Source organism: Camarhynchus parvulus, chromosome Z, assembly GCF_901933205.1.
Source record: "Camarhynchus parvulus chromosome Z, STF_HiC, whole genome shotgun sequence".
Lineage (NCBI taxonomy): Eukaryota > Metazoa > Chordata > Aves > Passeriformes > Thraupidae > Camarhynchus > Camarhynchus parvulus.
In genome coordinates, this window is record NC_044601.1 from 7,172,803 (window position 1) to 7,194,034 (window position 21,232).

The 21,232-nt window shown below is 39.5% G+C and overlaps 1 protein-coding gene across 2 annotated transcripts in view; it reads left to right on the forward strand.

Annotated features, from left to right (window-relative positions):
• The window catches only part of SSBP2 (single stranded DNA binding protein 2), a 137,495-nt gene that overhangs the window by 20,562 nt on the left and 95,701 nt on the right, over positions 1–21,232 (forward strand). For both annotated transcript variants that reach the window (XM_030968366.1, XM_030968368.1), the window contains exons 2-4: positions 12,741–12,813; positions 16,859–16,920; positions 18,570–18,654. In XM_030968366.1, the coding sequence (XP_030824226.1) occupies positions 12,741–12,813; positions 16,859–16,920; positions 18,570–18,654 (220 nt within the window). The remainder of the gene's footprint in view (positions 1–12,740; positions 12,814–16,858; positions 16,921–18,569; positions 18,655–21,232) is intronic.

The following is a 21,232-nucleotide window of genomic DNA, read 5'->3' on the forward strand; positions in this document are numbered from 1 at the left end:
AGTGATCTTGCTAAAAAGAGTATTTGTAGGACACTCCAGCCTACCCAAGGTGAAAAATTAAACTTCTTCAACAGATGCATGACAAAGGTATGAAAAAACTTCTTCTGTCGCACCTAAATATGACTTCAGTTTTGTTAGCAGTGCTATTATAACCACTTCACATAAATTTATGGGAAATTCCCTACATAGTACTGAATTCTGAGATAAATGATGAGCTGTCCTGTTTGGCTACATTTTTATATCCCAAAATGTGTATTACTGTTAAGTTCTTTATAAGTGGGGTTTGCTTCTTAATGCAGCAGTTAAAATTCTGCAGACGCCTTCATTGTCGGAGTAAAGGCCAGTCCAGTCATGCTTTATAGTAAGAGTACATTTATAAATTGTTTATAGAGGGCTAATAAATAATTAATGTCTGTTATTAAACAGGTTACAGGCATGAAGAGTGTGTATTATGTATGGCAATAAGCACACAGTAGAAGGTGTTAAAGACAGTGTTTTGTGTAACTGCCGCCCTAAAATCCATAACAAATGACCCTTTGTTAAAATATATATTAAACATTTGATTTACTCAATGCAGATTTATAAATACTTTATAGTTAGTACTAAATATAATTCCAGGACTTGACTTCAGCCTTCTAGTAAAGCCCTGCTGAGGAGGAATGGCTTTTTGAGGTGAAATAGAAATTCAGAGCTGTGAATGCTTAGTGTTGTGCTGAAAAGCTGTCTTCTTGTCATATACTAATAAAATAATATTTAAAAAAACTAATGTGTGTTTTCTAAATAGACACAGGACCAAGTCAAGCATCAGTAATTTGGAAGATAAAGCAGGGTATTTCAGCTTAAGTACAAGATTTAGATTCAAGTCTCAGTTTGAGTCATGTTGAGAGTAAAAAATGGTATTCCTAATGAAAAATAATTTCTGAGTTTAAACAGAAAGTTACATTTTCTTTATTTTTGGTTTTAATGCAGCCATCTGCTGATGCAAATAAAAATTTTGCATTTAATGCAGATTTCTGTATGTAAGTACAATTTCTTGTGAGATCTGTTTCTGGTTTTACCTTTTGAGGAGAGAAACTTTTGTAGATACATTACACATAGTACTGAATTAATATGAGAGATATATCGTGACGCTCTTTTTTTTAGTCATAGGTCTTTGTGGTATGCCTTTCCTTGTCCTTTTATCTTTGATGGTAGCTGGTTGATTTTCTTCATTTCAGGTATAGTCTGTTTTTTTCTGTTTCAATCTGTCTCCACTAGATGTGAGACAGGACTGAAGGATATTCCCCACTTAGCTAAGAGCTGAATTTTTTTTGGTTTTTTTTTCCCCTCTGTTCAATATCAAGTGAACAGTTAATGCAGAAACAGGAGAGTTCCTTAGTAAATCATAAGTGTTGATTTCCTTTTCACTTTAATGCTATTCACTGCAAGTTTAATACCTTTTTCTTCACTCAGAGTTTTTGCAGTTGGTTAGAATCCTGCATCAATACTTCTTTTTGAAAAAGAGCATATTACAGTTTGATTCACAATTTTTCTTCATAAAAGCTTTATATAGCATAAACATAGTTTCACTGAGATTTGAACATTATGCATTGTAAAACTGAAGTGGTCGTGCCTGAAAAATTCTATCGTCTTCCTTTCTGTGTATAAAAGATGAAACAGGGAGGCATAAATGGATTTATTTGTGTATGCTGATAAAAATATATATTGTTGGTAGAAAGAGGAAAGGGTTCTTAACAGGCTTTAGTTCATCAGTTGGTGCTGGAAGTGGGTTGTGCAAAATCTTTGGTGGAGTCTTGGAATATCTGCCTCCCCTCTCCCACCCTGGCAGTACCAGCCCTGCAGCACAACGCAGCAGAGGTAATGCTGGCAGCCTGCAGGAAAAGCAGAAAGTCTCTTTCCCCTTCCTTCTGCAGGTAAGAGTCTTGTTGAAGATAAGGATCAGCAAAGCAAATCCCTGTTCTCTGCTGTTTGTAATTCCCATGTGCCGACTTCTTACACCCAAATCTGCTTTTGAGAGTTTCCAGAGCAATTCAAGATTAGTTTCTCTTTTACTGCTAAGAAACTGGGAAAATGAAGAAAGGAGGATAAAGGCAATAAATGAAGCATGGAATAGCAGCATAATTATTGCAATGTGCTTGGAAGTGTGCAAGGCCAGGTTGGACAGGTCTTAGAGCAACCTGGGACACTGAGAGGTGTCCCTGCCTATGGCAGGGGGGGACAGGATGAGTTTTAAGGTCTCTTTCAACCCAAACCATTCCATGAATCTCGTATTCTCTGTGTGTACTTTTGTGGCTTAAGAGCAGAATCTCTTTAATACCACATAAATATCTCAAGTCAATTTCAGGTGGTGTGTAAACAGCATCCTAAATACAAATATTTGCTGAATCTTAATATTCTATTCATATTTAACTGAGAAGTGGAAAACACATGGAAGTTGTCTAAGGATTTTTTTTAATGAACTTTTCTGTGTCCTCAAGCAGTTCAATCAGAATTCTTTAAAATGTCACTGAGAAGAAATGAAAAATTGTGCTCAGGCAGGAGTTTGCTCATGAACAAAAAGCAAACTGGTGTTTTTATTTAATAAAACATTTTTTACTTCATTTTGAAGGTATATTATTTTTGCACTATTATTAGAGGATTTTTACATGAAATGGTTCATCACTCATGGTATATTGGAAAATATTTCTGAAACTCTCCTTAGAAAAACTGACTGAAGCTCTTGCATGGAGCTCACCAGTATTTTTAATCTGTAAACCTTTGATTCCATTAAGACATCTTCGCTATCTTTTTCCTTTTGATCACAAGCTGAGAGTTTTAAGTACTTCTTTGCTATGCTTGGAGTGGTGATCCCCAGGGGTTTTGGTGCTTGGAATTGTTGTGCAGTGGCTGTGGTCAGGTATTGGCTCAGCCAGATACATTAATTGGGCTGCAGTGTTGGGGCACATCAGCTCACTGAAGTGTACACTTCTAGAACCTTAAATTGTCAGGCTGTGAAGAGCCCATCTGGATTTTTTTTCCTTAATTTTTTTACCCCATTTTTTTTCTTCCTCTCATTTTTATTCTGCTTCCCCCCCCCCTTCTTTTTTTTTTAACTTAATTTATTTATATGCTTATTAATACTTTTCAGTGCCAGCTTCTGGCATCCTAAAATCTGTCCATGCCCTGTTGAAATCTCCTATTTGCCTGTCTACCTGCTGCAGAAATTGCATTTTGGCAACCTGACATTGACTTATATCCTGCATTTCTTGTCCTGCCTGCCTGTGAAGTTATCCATGAAGTTAATTTAATAACTGAATTCAGTTTGATTAGAGTATTCCAGTAATATATACTTAAGAAAATAAAGAATTTTCTGTTTTCCCCTGTAAACCAAGTGTAAGGCAACCTTTTTTTGAACTGAGTATGTCGTGTACAGAAAGGCATTTATAACTATTAAGAGTAGAACTACCAGTCTGAATTGGGTCCTCCACATGGTAGAACTGGAGTCTTTTTCATGCTTATGCCCTTTAAATTTTGATTTAGAATAAGTGCACAGCCGGAGACTGTGTGACAAATGTTTTGCCTCTTTTCCCTGTTTCATAAAAAAACCTCTGTGTCAATTCTTCTACCAAACATCAGCTGTCAGTGCAGAATCAGATACTTCCCATCCATTTTCTTTTGTATCTGGTTTCTTCCTTTCAAACACTAGCCAGTGGTAGCAATTTGGAGAGCTAGCATTCAAATTTTCTAGACTGTTACTCAAACATTTGGTAGTAGAAGTTCAGTACCGCAAGGCTTTATTATTGCTGCGATTTTTTAAAGTTTGGGCGTTCCTAATGTGCAGATAAACTCTTTGAGAGTCTGATTTTCAAATACCTTCCTCTTGTTGCTGGGATTCTTCTTGTTTGGAAAGTATTCTTACTATGAAAAGATTGTGGGAGGATATAGAAAACCACTATGGCTTTTTTATGACTTGCATTTCAAAAGGAAGGTGTTTCTGGTAACTTCCAGTTCCGAGTCTAAGGAAATTATCTGTAAAGTTGTAAAATAGACATATTTGGGTATTAAACCATCCCCTAGGCAGTCTGAGAGGACAGGAGGCTCAGCAAAGTCATCATGTGTGAGCTGTAGCTCAGGTTGTGTGCTCCAGTTTATCTGGAGATGTTGCTGAGTGGAAACATTTACTAACTGGGGGTCTTGGTCATTCTGGGCCATGGTCCAGTCTGGGGGAGCAGCAAGGGACTCCCTCCGGCTCCCTCTGTCAGCCAGGGGGGGCACGAGGAGCAGGCAAGGGTGTAAATCCCTGGAGCAGGGTGGCTGGATGTGCAGGGGCTCAGCAGGTGAGAGCCCAGCCAGATGTGTGGGAGTTCAGCAGGCAGGTGTGGGTCTGGCCTGAGCAGGCTGTGTGCAGCTCTCCTGTGGGTGCAAGCCACGGTGATTTGAGGAGAAATCTGCACTTCAAGCATTGCACCTCCAGTCCAGGTGTGCTGAGAACCTCCACAGGTGTGCACTCACACACAGCTTCTGCTGTCTGGGGTGGCTGCTGTTTTGCTTTTGTTTTGGAGGGAAATGCCTTGTGTTCCTCCACCTCAGTCCCCAGTGCAGAACTTGCCACCCAGCACGGGTGGCAGTCTCAAAGCCACGGGTGGTGGTTTGTTCCCAGGAACAGCATCACAGCTCCCTGTTTTGGGGAGGAAACTTTAAGTTCAGGCAGAGGTTCAGGTGCCATCTATTGATGCACATACTTGAATGGTGTTAATATTGCTACATGATTTTACTTTCTTCATTGCTGTTGTTTTTTTTGGATGAATTGCTGATGAATTTTTGGATGCAGCCAGAGTAACCTTTTACTATTTCCTATTTGTCTTCCATTGATATTTGCAATCAGTTTTTTAAATTTAGCCTGAGGCACCTGATGGTTGTCTTGCACTTCTTTTCTCCAGGTTATGTGTTTTTCTGAAGAAAGTCTGTCCTCCAGTTCCCTGAATTTCTTTGACTTCTGAGGTCTGATAGCTTCACTCTTATCATTTCAGAATGATACTCTCTCCAGAAGAAAATTTTAGTGCTTCGTTACAAGTCATACAAATTACTTTCCACCATTACTTTTTAGGTAGATACTCAGGGAATTTCATCTTGTGTGTCACCATCCCATATGATTCCCATAAAATTCATGAGGTGACTCGTTACTGTCTCTTCAGGGCGTCCTACCAAGCTCTCAGTGCAGAGTTTGCATTTTACAGAGTCTGAACACATAACTGGAGCATGCAGTGAGTGGGGGGAATGGCACAGTCTGCATTTAACATCTGCATCTGGGTTTTACCAGGATCTGCTGTAAAAGAGGAATAAACTCTTTTGCCCAACATTATTGGTGACACTTACAAGGGACACCAGTGGTCCAACCCTAAATATCCTGGGGTTCTTTGGACAGCATATTAAATGTACATTCTCTGAGAAGGGCTGGGAAGGCTACCAGCAAAACCATGTCCTTGTAGGAGCCAGATGCTCAGAAACACCGATTTCTTTGTACGAATGAAAATCAAATTAGGTGCTGATTGCTCAGTGAGGCTGGTGGGCACTGCATGTCCAGGCAGTGCTGATCCAGCTCGTCCTTGGGGAGCTGCTCTGTGCATTTCTGCTCCCTCCTCCTCCTCAGCCTTCTCCAGGGGATGCTGTAGACAGTTTTTTTCCTACTCAGAGCAAGCAGCTGCTTCAGGAACAGCTGTAATATTTTAAGATGTCATATATCAATGAGTAATTCTGTGATTTTAAAGCTTTAAAGTTTGCATTTTGGTTAGGACTGTATCTCTGCTTTGCTCTCTGATTGTGATTCTCTCTGTGCTGCTGCCTTTGCTTACTGCCAGGTCATGGCATTAAACTCATTAAATACAGGAAATTTTATACCAGGGACAAAATACCGTGTAAAAACCCATTACTATCCCATTGAAAACAGCAGGGGAGACCAAGGTTACCACCTTTACTATCAGAAAGAGGTGGAACCTCAAGTATTTTTACTGAAGTCTCAGCTTACACTTTAAAATGTATTTCTTCAGGTAGCTATTTTTTAACTGCCATTTGGAATATTTTATAATTATGGTAAGTTGTGTAGTTTATATGGGTTGAGCCACAGAAACTACTTAGAGACTTTAAAAATCAATATGTTTTCATAAAATGTATTACTTCTTTTCCCTAACTATGGACTAGGAAGCCTGTGAAACTACTGGAAATCTTGAGGAATATATATGCCAAACTTCGGTGTAAAAATGACAGTTTTTAAATTCGAAATTCTGGGGGTCATCAAGATAACTTGCCTTTTGATGAAGTATTTGGGAATCAATGGAAATTGTCCCAGTCAAGTTAGAGCATTCAGAAGAGTGTTTTGATTCTTCAGTAGTCTGGATCTGTAGTAATTTCTACGAGCTGAGACCTGAGACAAAAAACAAATATGAAATTCAGCCAGAGTCAGCTAAAAGCAATGAGGAAGGCTGCAGTGTGACAGCACAAACCAAGGCATCCTTAACTGATGAAAATATGTAAAACCATGCAATTAAGTGCTTGTGGGGGAGACTGCAGACACTACCACGGCACACATCTCTGATCTTTCCCAAAAGATCAGTGCATACTGAGAAAAACACCAATCGCTTGTTTTCAAAATTTTAAAAGTTTAATAGTAATAAAATAGTTATAAAAATAGTAATACAATTAGAGTAATAATAATTTGGACAAATTGAGTTAGGACAATATGAGACAATGAAAAAACAAAGAGTTACGGACCTTTTTCTGGGTACCTTTTTCTGGGCAGCACCAGCTCCCGAAAAAGGACACCTTCTAACAAAAGGAGTAATCCTTAAGAACAATAGCCTGTTGCATATTCATACACTTCATCCATGATGCATAAATTCCATTCAAACACAGCATTCTGTCTGGTCTTCATCAACTTCTTTCTTCTAATCCTAATAGCGCCTTGGAGGCGGGAAGAAGTTTGTTTCTTCTGATAAGAGAGCAATAAATTCTTTTCTCTGAAAGATTCAGGTGTCCTGTGGCTGCTATCTCACTGCAAGTCCTTTCTTTTACACAAAGCGTCTTACATAGCATAGTGTCTATTTTAACTTTTTTTTTTATAACCTAAAACTATATTTAACACAGTACTTAAGAGAATTAATACAGCATTACTTTCTAACACAACACATATAATATTCATTTTAATATTTGCGAAAACCCAATCATAAAATACATGCATTTTTCACAATACCAAATATCTATTCAGTGTTTACTTACACACTGGTGCTCAACTTAACACGTGGTTGGAAATGGCTGTGCCAGTGTTTGAAGTCTGCAGGAGTTCAAGTAGCAAAAGTGTGTGAAATGATGACATACATACACAAAAAAGTGAGCTGCAAGTATGTGGGTGAACTGAAAAACCCTGCTGTTGTTTTATTGTGCTATCAGAGCAGTAACCAAGGGGAGGGTGGCCTCACTTCAGGAGGGCAATTTTTGGGATAGCTTGTAGGGGGTCAAGTGGAAAAGAGACCAGAGGTGGGTCTGCCTGCTGGCAGAGAGCTGTGCTGCGTGAAGGCTCTCCCTATCTCTGAAACTGGGGTGAACAAGGAGAAGGATCAGCTTCTTTGGGAAGCACCACCAGGCCCCCGTTCCTCACAGCACTGGGCGTTGCTTGGATGAATTCAAAGGAATTGTTTTCTCCTATGTGCAGAGAGAGGGAGAAATAGCTGGGTGTAGATCATGTTGATCACATTTGACACTGGCTGTGTTTGCAAGGCAGTGCAGGAGCTCTCAGGACACTCCAGTGCCAGGAAAACATCGAGGATCTCCCCCAGAACTGTTTCTTCAACCAGTGCTTGTGTTCCATTCAATACCTGGGTGTTCCTAAGAGCAGCACTCAGACTGCTGATGGGACACAGAGCACTCACAGTGACACAGATCATTCTTGAGCTGTGAGAGGGAGCAGTGGAGTGGCCTAAGTGGAGCCTCTTGAACAGCTGAAAATCTCAGTGAACAGCCCAAAATCTCAGTGGTGTGTGGGATGTGCAGGTGACCCTGGGGTGTGCAGGGACATCCTTGCAGCCTCGAGACCCATCGTGGAGCTGCCTAAGCACAGGGAAAAGGTTCCATGGACTCCTCAGGTAGTGCTTGAATTTGATCCAAAACCATGGCTTATCTGGTCTCTTGTCCAGTCCTCTCTCAGGCGAGTAGTGGACAGCAGACCAGAATCATGTAAATCTCAGGTAAGATGAGTATAAAAAGATTTTATATATATTATATAATATAATATAATATAATATAATATAATATAAATATATAAACATACAATATATAATATTATATATTATATTAATGTATTATATATAAATAAACATAAATAAACATAAACATAAATAAACATAAACATAAATAAATATACATACACATATATCTATATCAGGAATATATTAAAAATAAACACTTAGGAACAAATTATATTCCCATGTAAATATGCTAAAAACAGGGAGAGGGAAGGAGCAAAAAATTACTGTCAGCATGACCAAGTAGGCCAGAAAGTGTGGTGTGGCATATTACATAAATTTCCTTAGAACGATTGATTACCGGCCATTGTTGAAATTTGGTAAAACCAGCTTGCCTTCAGCAGCTTTGGTGCAGGTTTCAAAGTACTGAATTAGTGGAGTCAAGAAAATTTGTTCAGAAAATCCCCACTTGAAACACATGCTAAGATTCAGGGCTACTTGCTCTTGTTTTAGAGAGTGGGATTTGTAATTTGAATGTGAGATGAGTGAGATTCCTAGGATTTGAAATGAAATACGGATTTGAACTGAAGTCTATAAACATTCTTGAAAACAAAAAAGCTTCTTGATTCTTGAAAACAGAAAAGCTACTTCTCTGAACAGAGTAGTAATTTGGGAATACATGAGGTCTTCTGAAACATGGAGAGTAACATTTAAGATCTCTTCTATGAAGTTGCTTTTCATTCTTGCTCAGCTGCTTCTCTCAGACTTACAATTATGTATGGATATTGATTTTCTAGTTCTTTAATTACTGTTTTGAACCCACCAAAAGTTAAATGGATGGTGTGCCATATGCTAAACTCTCCATACAGGAAGAGTTTTCAAAAAATTACGTCTTAACAATCTAAAAACGCTATAAATATATCCTGGTGATGCTCAGATCTGGAACATTCCCATTATAGACACTTTATTTTTTTACATCCAGCATCAGATGTTAGCAGCATAAAGGCTCTTGGTGATGGAGGAAGTGGTGGGAACACTTGTGTGATGTGCAGTCTTAGTCTTTTGGTTTGGAATTGGGTGAGTTCACCATGTTTCCATCAATGGAAACAGCACTGCAAGGCTTGAGTTGTAAGTTCTCATTAAGCTAATTGCATCTCCCCATCTTTAAAATGTAGGAATGCAATTTCCACGGCACAGTTAGAGGAATTACTGTTTATTTCCTGGTAGTATTCTGATAAATGCTTGGCTTGAACCACTTAAATGGTTCTTTTCTGTGGAATTCAGTAGCTGCTTGTGGGATGTAGGAATGCCTTGTCCAATTAGAGCAGGAACTTCAGGCAAAGTGCACCAGGTTAGCAACATGAGTCAGACATTAACCTTTTTTGTTTGTTAATGGAGTGAATGTATCATCAGGGTACAGATGAATGTGTGCTCTAATTGTCTTGGCAGGGAGGGGGGAGCTCTGGCCTGTGTCATGTCTTTAACAGAAATTACTGCAGCATTGTCATAAATTGATTGGAAATATTTTTTCCTCACATTACTCATGGGATGTCAACAAGTATGCAAATGTGAAAATTCAACATATGTCTGCTTGCTGCTTCTGCACGGTTTCTCACACCAGTTTAATGAGTAAAAACTGTCTTTTTTTTAAATGTCACTTCAAACTCAAGTCTTTTGCTGTTGAAGACCACCTCACTAATACTTTCTTAGTCTTGTGACAGGATGTGAAATAGTTCATTAATTTGTTTGTTGTACACACTTGAACTGTACCTTGGTTTTTGTCTTTTCTGTTCCTCGCCTGTCGTTACAGTTTGTAATTTTGGTATTCCTCCTTGTTAAACAGTGTTGCACCTTTTTGAGCATCTCTGCTGTCTTTCCCCAGAGCATCAGTTCCCCACTGATCCTTCCTTGTGACACAGGGAAACCTTAGTATGTCTCTTTTGATCTCTGCGGTGAATGCATTTATTTCCGAATGAACCCGTAACATTCTTACGTTTTGTAAAGGTTTCCTGAGAGCACAATAACGAGGGCTAGGGCAGCCATACAGACCTAGTGAGAGCCTATGGGGTTAGTCTGTGCTGTTGTCCTGTCCCACATCTGTTGGTGAGAGGTTGTCCCAGCTCTCCTGGCACAACCCTTGGCAGTCTGGGGTTCACCACAGCTGGATCAACCCTAAAGCCTTCTTCTGAAATCTGCCACATTTACCCTCCACGCACTCATTAAACGCCATTTCATTGCGCTGCTGGTTTGTTCAGCCCAAGAGGTAACAGCATTTACACAGAGCTGGAGATGTTAACAGTTAACATCGTGCTTAATTAGCACATTCTGTATGTTTAGGTCAAAAGTTTTAGGGTTGTCTTGTTGCAATGTTGAAATATCTTGTGTTTTTGGAGCAGAGACAGTGGGGACAGGCAGGGATGTTGGGCTGTCTTGGGAGCACTCTGGAGGCACCCCAGAGTCCTGAGAGGAGGCACAGACCTTTCCGGGCATTAAAGCCTTGTGCTGCCATGTGGGCATCAAGGTGCCCTGTCTGCCAAAGCTTTCAGTCGGTGGCAGAGCCATGGGGGTGCTGTAACTCCCCACAGCAAACCCGGGGTTTGTGCTGCTCCGCCTTCCTTCGCGGGGCAGGAAGGATGTGATCGCACAAACCCTTTTATCTGGGCTGCGGGCTTCATGTTTGGATAAGAGCAAAAAAGGGACTCTCTTAAGACAAATGAGTTGCTTTAAAGCATTACTGGGTATTCAAGATGTATGGGCTGTGGCATAAAAGTGTTTCTTCTCTGTCTCTTACATCTGTCTTAGATTTAGTCTACTACATTTATTGCTTAAAATTTGCATGGTAGTTGAACTGATAAGAATTAAGTCAACTCTTAAGAAATCCTCTCTCCCCACAGTACTTAGAGAGTTCAAACTAAAACTAGTCACATGTTTGAATTATATATATTTAATTTGAGAAAAAAGTATATCTTTGCTTTTGAAGTTGGACAGAGAGTAAAGTAATATGTGTATGTATTGCATGTACAAAGTACAAACAACTAGTGAAAACCATTTTTGAGGGAAGTCTCTGAGATTTTAAAATTTCACACTTGATAGGTCACTGCAATAATAACTGCTCCAGCAGAGCCTTGATGACAGTGATCACAGAGAACATGGCTGTGACGGTGTTCACAGGGGTTCTTGGATGAGGCAAGAGACGAGAATGTTGACTCTGTGTTCAGAAGGCTTGATTTGTTATTTTATGATATATCTATTACATTATAACTATACTAAAAAGAAATAGAAGGAGAGGTTTCTTCAGAAAGCTAGCTAAGAATAGAAAGGAATGAATAAGAAAGATCTGTGGCTCAGACAGAGAGTCTAAGCTATCTGGTCTGTGGTTGGCTATTAATTGTAAACATTCAAGATGGCCCAATCACAGACACACCTGATGCATTCCACAGCAGCAGATAACCATTGTTTACCTTTTGTTTCTGAGGCTTCAGCTTCTCAGAAGGAAAAATCCTAAAGAAAAGGATTTTCACAAAAGATGTCTGCAACACATGGCATAGGGTTTTGAAGAGGAAGACAGATCCTCTCCCCCTCTTCTTTGTGTAGCTGTCTACAAGTTTTTGAAAATTAATAGGGAGAATATTTCAAATAAGAATTGCTGTGTATTACTACGTGCATTCAAATACATTTAACTTCTTAGAAACAGTGCAGGTAGCAAATATAAAAGACATTCTCCTTCTCCTTCTCCTTCTCCTTCTCCTTCTCCTTCTCCTTCTCCTTCTCCTTCTCCTTCTCCTTCTCCTTCTCCTTCTCCTTCTCCTTCTCCTTCTCCTTCTCCTTCTCCTTCTCCTTCTTCTCCTTCTTCTCCTTCTCCTCCTTTTCCTTCTGGACAGCCTGGAGGCTTGCAGACAGACAAATGGGAGGCTCTGGGGAGTCAGCTGGAGCTGTGGCAGTCGTTTGTAGCTCTGCTGCCACCAGAGCCCAGATCTGGTTGAATTTCAGGATCTGTTTTCCCTTTGCTGCAGAGCTGTGGTTGTTCAGCCATGCCGTGCATCGAGGCTGCCGTCGCTTCTCCTGATGCAGCCTGAACTTTCCATGTTTTTTGGAAAAACCACAGGGCTATTTTTCAAGTGTGCTAACAGCTTGACACATTCCACATGCTAAAAAAGCTGACCTGGAAAAGCAATCAGTGACGCTGTATGAATATATTGTATTTACAGTAAGCATGCTCACTCGGAGCAGCACTGGGTCACTTGTTAGCTCACTGGGCACCTGTCCAAATATTAAAAATGTTGACATTAAGTAATTTGGGGGCTTAATAATGTTTTAATTAATGACTATTTAAACACCTCTGGTCAGATTGACCTGCATGTCTAGTTGAAAAATTCTGGTAGAGGTAATAGATTTGGCACTTCATTGCTTTGTGGTTTGTGGAAGGCAGTGGGGCATATCTCAAACTTGTGATAATCCTTTATTTCTGAAGAAGAGGAGCAAACAAATGCACAATACTAAATATTGTCCTTTCTGTTTATTTTTCAGATTAGCACTGTACGTATATGAATATCTGCTCCATGTAGGAGCACAGAAATCAGCTCAGACATTTTTATCAGAGGTGAGTTTTTTTACATGACTTCCAAGGGCCTGCAAGTGAAATAAATATGATTTGGTCTAGAATAAGAGCAGTGAAAACCTTGGGTTTCAGTTTGCCTCAGTCCACTGTTCCTTATCCTCCAGAACCCAGTTTGCCATGTAATTTTACGTGATCTCGTGTGACTGTTTTTGCTGTGGTTTGTAATCCCCATTCTACACTGGGGAAGATTAATCTATTTTCTCTAATAAGTGGGCATGCTGGAGAACATTTCAATGGTACTCAGTTTTGATGACCTTTTAACTTACTATTGATATCTCCAATTGTGAATGATGGGCCCTTCTAAATGTATTTTACATCCCACTGTCATACACTATCAGTTCTCCTTCTCTGAAGCACTGCTGATCTCTCTGTGCTCTCACCATGCTTTTAACCACTTCATTTCTTTTCATCTGTTGAATCAATGACGGCCACAACCACTTAGGTCCTGCTTTTTTAAACACTTTCAACTGCTAATGGAATTTTTACCTTTACACAGTAGTTTTGGGTTTTTTTAAAGAGTCTTTTCAAAGACTTTGTGTGCATCTTGTGAAGGTTGAAGTGAATTGTGTCTCATCAGCATTTTAGTTTTGCCCTGGGATACAAATGTATGCTGAACACATTGAAGTCTTCTGGGTTTATTATTGTTTTTAATCTTTGACAAGAACATACAAGATAATAAAAACAACAACAATATCAATAACTAATAATAATAACAATAGTGTAGTAGTAGTAGTAGTAATAGGAATAGTGAGTAGAAGTTGGGAAAAAATAGGCAAGATACTGTCCTAGGAAAATGTGCTGCTTTAACTGATCTTCCTCCAAAAGCTAATTAAATTATTGTGCTGATGATGACATTTTGGAGATGGAAGAGGGGAAAATGAAAATCTAGAGAGTTGTTTGTGATGTTCACACAAAACTGACAAAGCACAGATAAGGAAAAAGGGTAGAATTGTAGTAGGATCGGTTTACATTTATAATAAAGCATGTTTTCGACAATTGTTTTATCTCTGTGGTGAAACATTGGAAAAATAAGAGAAAATAATGTATGGTATCATCTTGGCTTTTCCAAAACAGCTGTCATTTGTAAATAATGCATTGCACAAGGTAAATTTTGCTCACTTTGTTTTTATGATGTTTTTGCAAAATGAACAGTTGGCAGAAGCATAGCTGGTATGACATCTGGATTTCCTGAAAACATTAAATACAGTGTCTTGAAACTCAGCTTTTAGAACTAATTCAGTCTTGAGTTACAGAGAAGCTCTCAGGTCTGAACACTGAAACATAAGGATATATCAAATCTTCAAAAGTAAGACTTGTACTCATCAAGAGGTGGTAAACACAGGTCAGGGACAATTAGTAGTGCACAGAGTGGCTATGAGGTACGAGCTGTGAGTTTATTTCCCTCACTAATTAGCAGTGCAGGAGGGTAAATGTGCTGACAGTTCTTGTGAATGGTTCTGTGGCTACTGGGCTGGATGCTCTCTCAGTTTGGGTGGGTTTCGTTTTAAAGTTAAACAGTTGAGATTAACTCAAAAGCTGAGTGTTGGGGCTTAAAAGAGGAGCACACACAGATTGTCTGAGCTGTAGGGCAGCCAGTGGTGTCTAAAGGTTAAGAGCCCTCTCTCACAGATTTGCCAGGGACTGTGACTCAGAGGAATGGAACCATATTAAAGGAAAATAGATGTTGGATATCCATGAATCCACTGTGATACTCTATAACTTAGGGATGGTTGTCCTGTGGTTTTGTCATGCTTTTGTGTCTAGTTTGACTTTTGTATGCTTCTCTTGAAGACCTGATCCTTATCTCATGTATTTTCTATCCTGGAAATCAGATTCCAGCCTTGGATAATTCCATTAGCCTGGCTGGACCCGGTTGGTGGGCATTTCCAGTTAATCATTCCCTCCCTGGCTATGAGCTCAATCACACTTGACAATGAAGATTTTTTTTTCCATCAATAATAATTCTTCATAAGTCCCATTGATCAGACAGACTGCATCTGCTATGTTAGACACAAGTACGGATATTTAAACCAAACCAAAACAAAAATCCTTTAAAAGAGTCCCACACTTCCACATTCCCTTCAGTCTCCTCCTCGCAGTCAGTTTCTCAAGATGACATATGTCCCAGGACCCACAAAAGACCTGAACTGGGTAATTTCCTTACCAGGCCCTGCTTTGAAGAAAACAATCACTGCTTAAACATAATGTGGGTGTTCTTCACCGACATAATTTTTACTGCTAAGCGAATGACATTTCTGCCTCAGGAACCCCTTTTTCATGCTGGTTGTACAATGCATCTCTTCATTATGTGATTTTGAACCTTCTCAGAGGTACTGTGTGTTCCTGATTATTAATACAAGTCTTTCCAAGACATTCCCAGGGTGCATGAGGAGCAGCTGTGCCTCAGAGAAGTGCATTTGAAGACTGTGAATACCTTTGTAGTGGCTTTGTCTTCCAAATGTTCATCACTTTTTCCTGCCAGCACTTAGGAACTTTAGGCACTTAAGCACTTCAGAAACTTTGTGAAATACATTTTTTGTGTATTAGCTACTGTGTGAGGGATGTTGGTTTTCATTTGGCCAGGTTTACTAACTCAAGTGATAGTGGCTCATTGTTATCTTTTGTAGACAATTTAAAATAGCATAATTATTTTTGAAAAGTTGTGTTCATATAATATGTCAAATTTGCATTTGGTTTGAGGTTTTCTGTATGGATTTTCATGTAAGTCCAAACAACATTTTGAGGCATATGAGCCGCGTATTTGTATTGACAAAACTTGCATGTGTTTGAATTTCCTAAGAACTGGATGTGGAAATCAAGTGCGAGTGGAGAATCTTAAGTCTCTTTAAAAAATGCCAGCTTTAGGAAGGACCTGGCAGTATGAACACTATATCTACCTTTAATATTATGCTTTTATGTATTTTTACATATTTGTATATAGATCTGTCACTTTAAATTTCTTTCATATTAAGGCTGTTTAAGCATTTAATTAAAATAACCCTCTTCTTGTCTGCCATTGCTTCTGTCTCTAGAGAAAAACATGGTTTGTGCTTTTAACAACTCCTTTTTTAAGAGTTGGACAGGAAATTATGCTGTGTGTCACTAAAACTAGAGGAGTTTGCTGTGCACACAATGCAAAGTGTGCACCAAAGATTCACCCAAGTTCTAACATGACACATTCTTCTAGGCAGTGTTGTGTGGGCTTTGTGATAGCCCAAACTATTTAATTTTGGAGATAAGGACAAGCTACCAACTGGCATTGAAAAGGTGTTTTGTGATTATAGTTAAGGTACAACATTTGGGAAGTTTTTGCTGAGAAACAGATGCTGTTGCTGTGATTGATGTTGTCTGATGGGTTCCCTGATCAACAACAAAAGTTTGAATTCAGGAGCTGAGAGTTCTTAAACTTCATTTCCTTTGGAAACAGCCTCAAACAGACCCAGTTTCCTTGGTGGCAAGGAAGTCCCAGGCAGCAGAGGTGTTGAGGAGAGCTTGCCAGTGCAGGAGAGCAAGCCAGAGTGGCTGTACTTGTTCCCTGGCTGGTGGGAGCTGGGTTATGGCAGTGGTGCTGCCTCACTTTTGCCACATTACCTGTGACTGAAGCACTCGAGGATTATAAAACGCTGCTGGCCCTGGCTGCGGGGGGAAGAGTGCCACCTGCTGAATCCACAGCATCACTCCTGTGCAAATGGGAAAAGATTGCAGGTTTTAAGGGTACTTAATAATCACTTTTTTAATCATGCATTTTGGACCTTAAAATAGTACACAATATATTCAGAAATTAAAAAAACCCCAAAGAAAAAAATTCTAAACTATGCTTCCCTAGCACAAGAGGTGCTAATTTAAAGTATCAGCTATATCAATAAATATAGAAAATTAAGTAAATAGGGCATCCAAATTGATGACCATAAAGTGTCTCATCACTGTGGAATCTTCTCTTCCTCATCCTTTTTCTATCTGAATTATGTAGTGTTTTTTAGTCACAATGATCACAATGTACACCTCTGTTTTTATCATTTTATTTTAGATAAGATGGGAAAAAAACATCACACTGGGGGAGCCCCCAGGATTCTTGCATTCCTGGTGGTGGTAAGTACCAGTTTTCTTCTCCTCTGATTTTCTTAGAAAACATTGATGTCCAGTTCCAGCTGCTGGAGGCAAGAAATTCAGGTGAACACAGTAAAAAAATAAGAGGATCAGGATTAAGAAGCATTCTCTTGTTAGGGAATAAAATAACAGAAAATTAGATACAGAAAATTAGATACAGAAAAGGAAATAACAGAAAAAAGATACTGGATATTGGATGCAGAAAAAAAGAAATTGTGTATAGCGCGTTGATAAGAAAGGAGGTGGCCTGGCTTTCCTTCTTCACCACCTTCCAGCACATTTTGCAGCTAAGGGGTCATTCTTCATATCATAAATAGTTGCATTTGGAAAGAAACACAGTAAGTACAGAGACTCTGTGTAGATGTGAGCTTGCTCAGTCTGCAGTCCACAGCTGTGTGTGTAGAATTCCCCAGGGGAGAAGAGTGCTCATGGGCAGTGCTGTGTGGCTGTGGTATTTATTCATTATTTTAGTACATCCAACAAGCTTGTGTTTGAAGAAATGCAGAAGTGCAGAGAATATGCCCAGCTGTCAGAAGTACAAGAATTCACAGGTTTTGAAATGGTCCCATTTGAACCCGAGTGATTTGCACAGCTGCATGGGAAGTGGGGTATCCTTCTTTGACCACTCTTTCACAGCTCTTGCTGTGTGATGGAAGCCTGGCAAGAACATGTCCCTTTTATCTCTAGTGTCTGCATTATCCTTAATTTTGCTTGTCTGCAGCAGAGTGCTCAAATTGTCCATAAATCCCTATTATGGTGCTGGATTAAGTTATAGGGGATTAAGTCTAAACCAGTAAAAAACCACTATGAAACTCCAACAAATTTTATTATTCAAATATATTATTAAGTCATTCTAGCATAGACACAGTTTCATTCCAGAAACTTTGTGGTAGAACTGATTGGTATGTAACTATAGTTGAAGGAGTTTGTGGGGAAGACCAATGGGATTTTGTGCCATAATACCCTTCCTTTTATTCTTTATGACCTAAGAAGATGCCCATGCATTTTTTGTGCTTGCCCGGGCACCAAATCCTGAGGGAGCTTTGGTTTAAGCACAGGACTGGACATTTGTCCACAGAAGCTGTGGCTGCCCCATCCCTGGAAGTGCCCAAGGCCAGGCTGGATGGGGCTCAGAGTAACGTGGGATAGTGAAAAGTGTTGGAGACTGGATGGGCTCTAAAATCCTTCCAGTCCAAATTGTTCTGTGATTCCAGGAACCTTGACCATGGAAGGATTCCCAGTTTTCTCTGCAGTTTATTTCCTTTCCATATTATTATGAATTCATTCCTTCCCATGCTTTGTGGAAGTCATTTGAGCAGTTGCTGGAGGGATAAGATTAAATGCACAGTAATACATGTTGTATTCATATATGTTACACCAGATTCTTGGTCTGTGGTACAGTGGTGTTAAAGGAAGTACAGCACTGCTTGCCTCAGAGATCAGATGGCAGGGCTTGTTCCTCACAGATGATTTAGAAATCTAAATTCTTCCTTAGAGGGGAGTGTTCCCATTCTTTGGGGAGAAAGTGACGTTTCTGTATAGGAACATCCATGTGGGGTGTGTGTATGCCATAAAATGCACATGAGCATCACAGTGACACTCTCACCATCCCTGTAACCTCTCCCTTGCAGCGTGTTCTGGGATCTCTACTGTGCAGCTCCAGAAAGACGAGAAACATGTGAGCACTCAAGTGAAGCAAAAGCCTTTCATGACTACGTAAGTTTTGCGTGTCTTTACCATGGCTTCATTAATTGCATGTACAAATGTGATAGAGAAGTATTTCTGCGCTGCAGTGGCTCAAAAACACAGGTGTTGTTCATATGTAACTCTCAGTTTCCTAGGGATACCTTAGGAGTTCCTAATTCTTTAAGTGCCAGCACGATATGTGTGACTCCTGGAAGCTGTCTCAGAGATCAAGGTGCTGTTCCACATGTTAATGCAGAATAAAGAGTGTCCTTCTGTCCCTCATGCCATGGACACATGACACTGGTCACAAAGGCACAGGACAGATGGAAACGTGGATGTGACCTGCCCAAATATCTGTGCTAAAGAACAGACTGTTCTGTAGATGGAATTGATCTCTGGCTTCTGTCAGGACCACCCTGGCTGAAACTGGGGTGGTTCCTATGTTTTTATATCCTGAAATAACCTGGAGATTTTTCACCCTAATAAACCATCAAGCAACATAAAATAAGTTAAATGCAAAATCAGCTGGTCAAAGACAACAGGAGGAATAAAGGGTAGAAGTTTCATGACAGTTTTGCTGCCTTTGGGACTTCGTTCGAAACACGACAGGGGAGTCTTGAGTGAGAGTAGTTCTCACAATACAACTGTGAAACCTCTTTCCTTGAGTCTTTTCCAGGTCTGTCTCACAAATAGTGTCTAATTACTGCCAAAAAATATTTCTACGGATAAAACTGACATTAAACTGTTCTATCCCAGTGTCTTATAAACACAGTTTGAGAACAACAGAAATGATTCAGCAAAGTGACCATTTTGCATTTTCTGTTGTCAAAATCTGGTAATGGCTTGGCACCCTACAAGTGTGAGCTAATGGTGACCTTGCCTTGTTGTTTATTTGCAGTAAACACCACCTTAGACTCTGAATGCACCATCCGCACAGTCAGAGATGTCCAGCATCTTTCACCAATGTCTCTTTAACACCCTGTAGTGGGGATTAAATTGTGAGGGTGACTGGTTAAGGAGCTTGGACAGTGTTGCACAGTCATGTCCAGGCTACGCTGACCACTACACATAATTAATGAAAGAAATAATTATCAGAGAGAGGAACAAAGTTTTAAGGACATTTTGTACCCACAGAGTTGTTAAGGTCAGCCAACTTAGTAAGGTACATTCCTCAAATTAAAATGAGGTATCTCTTGCAAGCACAATAGTTGTGGTCATTTTGTCCTAATCTGTTGTAAATAAAAAGTTGTTGGAAAAAGAAAAGACTTAGCTATCAGTATTAGCTACTTAGTATTTTGTTTCCTTATTATTCGAGGAAGGTTTAATTCCCCACTGAAGGAGCAGTTGTTTTACAGGAATAGTGTAAGACTGTGAGGAATGACATTAGAGATTTAAATCTGGGCAGATCCAAAGCACAACAGTTGACTTCAGTGGGGGACATTGTGTTCTCAAAATTAAGTGTATGTAACAAAAGCCAAAAATCCAAAAAATGTAAATATTGTTATGAAACAAAATTGTGAAACAGAACTATCAGCAAGAGGAAATTTTCAGTGAAAAAGTATTTGGAGTCTAAAAGGAGTCCACAAACCTTTAAGCTCAGCAGAGTTTAACTGATCAGTAAGTCCACTATTGAGTCTAAATTTAGAGGTATACTAGGAATTTGAGTAGGTGAATCAAAGTAGTTAGAAACCTCCTTTAGCATGTTCCATTAGCATTTCTACAGGCCTTGGAATATTACATGGCCTTATTGCTCATTTATGATGTGTATTGTCATAATTCAAGAAAAGTGAGAAACTGTGAGTTTGGTGTGTCCTGCAATTCTGTGATTGAATATTTAACTTATTGTATAAAGTCATGCTTGATGAAGAAAAGATAAAATCATGGTATGATTCTGTTTGCACATCAAGACAGGATGAACATTTATTTCAGAAACAATTTAATTTACTTCAGAAATTATTTTGCCTCGTGTTTGTAAAACCAATTCAATCTTTTAAGGTGGCAGGAAAAGCTCTGCATTGTTTTTGTCACAGTTGGGATAAATTCATTTAATCCCTCACAAGACTCACCATGCTCCTTGTTATCACTTAGATTTTGCTTAGGACAGTCTTCATCATGGTTTTTGTGTCTGGTATTTTAAGATAGCATTGTAAGCTCATGTCAAAGAACAAGGTATTAGGATATAGCCAAGGAGATCTCACAGCAGAGGAAGATGAACACGCACTGAGTGAAATCCTGATCCACACAGTGTCTTGCCATTGACTGTGGAGAGGTCAAAATCCCACCATCAGTGGGAATCATCAGAAGCTGCTGCTGGATTCTCCCTCCTGCCGAGGCTGCCAGGGCTGGTAAATCAAAACTCTGCTGCTACATTGCAGGTCAAGTAGCAGAGCATTTGTAGCTGTGCTGTCGTATCTGAAAACTGTTATTGTACGTACAAAACAGTACAGAAGGCTTGTTTATTAATTCATGCGAGAAATTCAGAATTTTTTATTAGGCATGTGTTCCACTTGACCTAAGAAAAACTGTTCCTGCTGAAGGGGTGCGTGGTCTGGCTGCTGCAGACATGGCAGCTGTAGCTGAGTGGGCTGTGTTTGGAGAGGAAATAATC